The sequence below is a fragment of the Notothenia rossii genome (assembly GCF_949606895.1).
Source record: "Notothenia rossii genome assembly, chromosome: 1".
Classification (NCBI taxonomy): Eukaryota; Metazoa; Chordata; class Actinopteri; order Perciformes; family Nototheniidae; genus Notothenia; species Notothenia rossii.
In genome coordinates this window covers 64718119-64724635 of record NC_136912.1, presented here as the reverse complement: position 1 = coordinate 64724635, position 6517 = coordinate 64718119, and the positions used below count along the sequence as shown (strand labels likewise).

Here is a 6517-nt window from a genome sequence, read left to right as displayed (position 1 = left end):
CGTGTTATTCCGCTCCGGTAGCGAAAAGCTTGCCAGCCATTAACCCAGCTGTGTGACGTCACACGTGGCAAACACCAGCCTCGTCTGGATTGTTTGTTTTGTATCCTTCCGCTATTTTCGCTCAACATATGTGTAACCGGACCTCGCTAAACTTTTTTTATCTAACAATTCATGATGGGGAAGCAATGTGTAGTTGTGAGCTGTGAATGTTTCCTGATTGCTATAAACATTGATCATGGGTGCTGGAAGATTGTGCACAAAACTCGGGTCAGAATTAAGTTACTACAGGTGTTATGCCAGCTTGAGCTAAATGTCACCAGAGTACAGTGAACTTGCCTAGTGACTGAAATATATAAAAGTTGAAGTGAAATAAGTAAGGCCAAAAATGAATTACGTCTGAATATCTTTATTATTTTTACCACTTTTAATTATTTGTGGGCTCGCACATATACCAAAATAGACTAATGTACACTGCAATAGAGATCAAATGTTACAAGTGAAAAATTAACAAAAGAACCCTTTTTTATTTATCAAACAGTAAATTAATACAATCTTACAAACTTGTCATTTGGAAAATGTTGTTATATTTACATGTTTCTTTGGAAAAATAATATTGTAAATGATGTACTTTGTAAATGATTTACATCATGCGAAACCATTTTAACCAGTTCAGCTGCATGACTTATGTCAAATTACAGATTTGGCCATTGAAATCCCTGATAGCGGCCTCCCGGTTCAGGGTAAGTCTTCCGTATCTCGGTTACAGCACATGCAGGCAGCGGGACTCTGATTTTTGGGCCGAGTACACCCCAGCACCAACGTACAAACTGTCGATAAGCTGTATATCGATACTTCCTCATGAAAAAAAAGTATACAGATTATAAATATATTTGGAGAAAAATAAAATGTTATGTAGTAGACTATTATGTAGCAATGGTTACAAATTGGCTTTTAACATGATATTTGTATTTTACTTTCACAAAATAAATATGAGGTTGTACATGACTGCTTGACAGAATCATAGACCTCTTATATATTTCCTCACATGTGTAGTTGTTTCTTTTCCCAAGCATACATTGAACTTGCATACACAGAAAAAATAAAAGCCAAGCTGTTTTTGACTGCTTGAAAGAGTTTAATGGTCTCTTTAAAAGTGTACCATATCTGTAGCGACTAAAAGTATTATATGAAAGCAAAGCTGCAATAGGCAGTTGGGTCAATCAATATATATATATATAATTTTTTTTTTTTTTTTTTTTGCTTGGCGCAGTTTTGGCGCCCCCCCTCTATATCTGCAACCATTATTCTTACATAAAAAAAAAATTCTAACATAAGGGAAAATGAGCCAAAAATCTAAAACGGTCGGTCGGAGAGCCTCGGCTTTAGGTGTTCACAGTCAGAACATGCTAGAGCGCTCTGCATTAATGGGTATCGGTCAAGTGTTTATAAAATTGAGCGTTGAGGAAAGAAAGACTAACGTTAGAGAACTATGAAGAGGCAAAAGCCATCTGGGGCGCAGTATAAAAACAGAAGAAAAGAAGAAGAAGAGAAACGTGCCAAGGTGAAAGGTATGCAATTTTGATTGTATTGTCAACATTAGCGAATGGATCATGTAATCTTGCTAGTTAGCCAAGCCAACGTTAGCTAGCCAGCGTTTGTTATTGCCATTCAGTCGAAACTGTCATAAGGCTATTTTCTTTGTGTCATGAAATAGAAATATTAGTAATAAAAACAATGTTAGTTTTGGTGTAGCGAGCTAGCCAGTGTGGTGGAATGTTAGTTAGTTGGTAACGTTAGCTAACGTTAAGTTTACCTCAGAAAGCACATTGACTATCCGAGTCAAACATTTGCCAAATTCAACCCTGTCATAATGTGCGCTAACGTTAGCTAACTAGCTCAGTGGTTCTCAACTCCAGTCCTGTTGAATGTTTTCGTTCCAACCCAGAACTAACACACCTGATTCAACTGTTCTAATAAGATAGGCATAGCTCTTGATTAGTTTAATCAGACCTGTCAGGCTGTCCTAATGCTTACTAACTAAATAATAGCTACATTTAACAAATGGAAATGATTCAATGTTGATAATACACATTTTGTTATATCATTTTAGATTCACTTTTAAAATATCTGGGACCATCTGCTGCATCAGTTGACAAGGAACCGCCATGCACCTCAGCTGTGCCGGCTTCCTCAGGTGAGTGCAATGTGTCAATAGATGTTCCTGATGATAAATAATTGAATGTGAAATCCAGTCAATATATTTGCTCTTGTGTGTTCTTTCTATATTTATAGACCTAGAACCACATGAAGGAACGTCAGAACAGCAAGCTGCTCATCCTGATGAGATGACCACTGATTCCACCCTGCCACTGACCACTGTGTCTGTTTGTTCTGGTGAGTACAATATGTCAATAGATGTTCCTGATGTGATGATAAATAATTGAATGTAAAAATGACTGTCGTGCCATTTCTAATCCAGCCAATATATTTGCTCTTGTGTGTTCTCTATATATGTATAGGCCCAGAACCACTGCAAGGAACGTCAGAACAGCCTGCTGCATCTCATCCTGATTGCACCACAGATTCCACCCATACACTCTTCTCAGGTGTGTGCCTTATGAATGTAAAGATGTTTAGCTATAAACCTAATTGTCCTCATGCTTTCAAATAATTGCTTTCTGTTTTTATTTACATTTTACACACTGTCCCAACCTTTTTGGAATTGGGGTTGTGTGTGTGTGTGTGTGTGTGTGTGTGTGTGTGTGTGTGTGTGTGTGTGTATGTGTGTGTGTGTGTGTGTGTGTGTGTGTGTGTGTGTGTGTGTGTGTGTGTGTGTGTGTGTGTGTGTGTGTGTGTGTGTGTGTGTGTGTGTGTGTGTGTGTGTGTGTGTGTGTGTGTGTGTGTGTGTGTGTGTGTGTGTGTGTGTGTGAAGATATTGTGAATATGAGGTGAGAAAATGTGCTTCACATGCCCTCCAGATGCAGCAAAGACAGACGATCCACTACCAACCGATCCTGCTGACTGCCCTTCACATCTCACAGACACAATGAGGACAGAGTTTGTTCGGAGAGGACCATATCAGATAACACCTGATTTCATTTTCCCAAGGAGAGATGATGGGAGAAGTTGCCACCACCAGTACTTCAGCAGGACCTTAGTAAATAGAGAAAGGATCAAAAGAAGTTGGGTGACATATTCAAAAAAGAAGAACAGTCTTTTTTGTTTTTGTTGTCAACTTTTATCTCCAAAACAAATTAATTTAACAAATGCAGGACTGTCGGATTGGAAAAATGCAAGTGCTGCTTTGACCAGCCATGAAAATAGTCCGGAACACCTGAACAATTTGGCGTCATGGAAAGAATTGGCAGTTCGATTAAAACAAGGTACAACAATAGACAAACAAGAGCAGGCCCTCCTTGAGGCAGAGAAGAGTCGGTGGAGAGCAGTGCTGACACGACTGGTTGCTATTGTACAGTCTCTGGCAGGGCGAAATATGGCATTGAGAGGAAAGACAGAAATACTCCACTCTCCTTCAAATGGAAACTTTTTGAAAGAGGTTGAGCTTTTGGCGCAGTTTGACCCAGTGATGAAAGACCACATCCACAAGATTAAAAGTCAAACATCCCACCACAGCTACTTGGGCAAAACCATTCAGAATGAGTTGATTGAATGCATCAGTGGAAAGATTCTATCAACAATAGTGCAAGAAATAAAGAAATGCAAGTACTTTTCCCTCATTTTAGATTGCACCCCGGATGTTAGCCACACTGAACAGCTGTCAGTAGTCATCAGAATTGTGACACTGGAAGAAGACCCCCAGATTAAAGAGCACTTCATGGGATTCCTAGTAGCAGAGGAGTCCACTGGTGAAAGTTTGTCCGCCCTGATTTTGAAGAGGCTGGAGGAGTTGCAGATTGCCTTTGATGACTGCAGAGGACAGTCATATGACAACGGCGCAAATATGAGAGGGAAGAACAAGGGAGTACAGGCCAGGCTACTGCAGTTGAACCCAAGAGCTTTGTTTGTGCCTTGTGGGGCACATACATTCAATTTGGTCATTGCTGATGCTGCCAAAAGCTCCAAAGATGCCATATCCTTTTTTGGCATTGTGCAGAAGCTATACTGCCTGTTTTCTGCCTCTACACAGAGATGGGCCATCCTCAAGAAACACGTCAACCTTTCACTCAAAATGTGGTCAGAAACCAGATGGGAGAGCAGAGTGAAAGCTGTGGAGCCTCTGCGATATGAAGCCGCAGCTGTGAGAGAGGCACTGCTTGAGGTGAGAAACCAGGCCAAAGACCCAATCATCAGGATTGAAGCCCAGTCTCTGGCAGACGAAGTGGGGTCATTCCGCTTTTCACTGTGCACAGTGGTCTGGTATGACATGTTAAGTCAAATTCAGCAGGTGAGCAAAGTCCTGCAGTCCCAAACAATGCAAGTGGATGTAGCAGTAAGTCTACTGAAAAAGACTGAAAAAGCTCTCAAATCCTACAGAGCCACAGGCTTTGTGGCTGCACAAACATCAGCCAAGGACATGTGTGAAGACATGAATGTGGATGCAATCCTTGTGCAAAAGCGGCTGAAGTCAACAAAGAGGCACTTCTCATATGAGTCTCCTGATGAGCCATTGAGGAATGCCTTGCAAAATCTGGAGGTAACGTTCTTTAACGTGGTGGTAGATGCTGCAGTGTCAGCACAAAAGGAGAGGTTTACCACTCTTGAACATGTGCAAGACAAGTTTGGCATTCTGTACAACTTCCCAGACCTGCCACACCAAGAGCTGATGAAGCAAGCAGAGGCACTTGCACACACCTTAAGCCATGGAGGGCAATCTGATTTGGATGGGAAGGAGCTGGCTCAGGAGTTGGAAAATGTACCTGACTTGCCATCAAAGAGCATGACAACTCTTGAGTTGTTGAAATTCATACACACAAAGCAGCTCACCGAAATATATCCCAACTTGTGTATTGCTCTGCGGATCAGTGCAACGCTACCAGTAACAGTAGCTTCAGCCGAGAGGAGTTTTTCCAAATTAAAACTCTTGAAAACATACCTGAGGTCCACCATGGCTCAAGAACGCCTCAGTGGTCTGGCTGTAATCAGTATTAACCATGAGGTTGGTGGTCAGATTTCATATGATGATGTGATTGATGACTTTGCAGCGAGGAAGGCCAGAAGGATTGCACTGTAAATGGAAACCAGTAGGAGCTAATATGTAGGCCAACCTTGTGTGATGATAGGGAGTGGAATGTAAATAGTTCTTGAGACAAAGTGAATTTGTAATTTTTATGTATTTGTTTGTTTATTTAGCATATTATATTTTGATTATTTGACATGTGTAACATATTTTACAATACATAATTTTCTTTTAAAGCAAATGTGCACGTTATTTTATTGTTTGTTATTGTTATTATTATTATTGTTTGTTAGCTAAGTTGTTTGTTTTAATTCTTTAGTGTGCACTTTACATTTCTTCTTAATTTTCTTTGAAAGCAAATTTGCACATTCTTTTATTGTTTGTTATTGATATTATTATTGTTTGTTAGCTAAGTTGTTTATTTGTTTTAATTCTTTAGTGTGCACTTTACATTTATTCTTAGCTCTTGTTCTTGCTTGTAATAAATAAAGCTGCAGTACTTTACTGTATAACTGTTAAGATGTTTTGATATTTTTTTTGGGGGGGGCGCAGTGGTGAAGCTCGCCTAGGGCACCAAATGTGCTAGGTCCGCCCCTGGAGTGGGCCATCAACTGCTCTGTGTTGTTGTTTGTATTGAAGATACGCTATTTTCAGTGTCCAAACACTGAGACAGCCTTCTCTAAAGCCTGGGTGGCTAATAATGCACCTTGGTTTCTCGTCTGTGTCTTCTATCTGGCAGAGTCCTGCACGGGTCTGATTTTCAAGACCCGCTCCCGCCCCGCACCCGTGACGTGCAATACCGAGCCCGCCCCGCTTCCCGCACATATTGCCAATTAGTTCCGCAACCCGACCCGACCCGCCGGCACAAGATCCGCAACCCGACCCGAACCCGCATATATAAGCAGTGAAAACGTGCAATTATTAACACACGCAGTTGCATATTTGGCTCAAAAAGCCTGGGATGTTAGTTATTTTCTCCATCTAGGATGACACCAAAAGCCTCCCAGACGTTGGATTTCGCTCTTGATGAAGAGTTATTGAAAATGCTGTATTCTCCGCTATAGAGAGCTTCACCTCAGCCATTCAGAATGTGGTGCGCTCAGCAGCAGATAGATGCACTGCAGAGGTTATGATTATGCTCGGTCCCGCGAAGGAGAGGTCTGAGGATTTAAACATTAAACTAAATTATTATTGTTTAAATATATTTATTATGCAACACCCGCAACCCGACCCGCATCATCTTTGTTTTACCCAGAAGCGAACCCGGAAAAAAGCGTTTGAAAAAATACCACCCGCAAATCACCTTTTTTGCGGGTCACCCGTCGGGTACCCACGGATACCCGACCCGATGCAGGACTCTGCTATCTGGTCAGTAGGTTG

The 6517-nt window shown here is 41.2% G+C and overlaps 1 protein-coding gene across 1 annotated transcript; it reads left to right on the top strand.

Annotated features, from left to right (window-relative positions):
• Positions 1-1295: 1295 nt before the first annotated feature.
• On the top strand, positions 1296-5726 carry LOC307018581 (zinc finger MYM-type protein 1-like). Its single transcript, XM_079648890.1, has 5 exons — positions 1296-1568; positions 2111-2194; positions 2293-2394; positions 2520-2606; positions 2979-5726. Exons 1-5 carry the CDS (start codon positions 1490-1492, stop codon positions 5189-5191), a joined length of 2565 nt encoding a protein of 854 aa, XP_079505016.1. The 5' UTR covers positions 1296-1489; the 3' UTR covers positions 5192-5726.
• Positions 5727-6517: the final 791 nt, after the last annotated feature.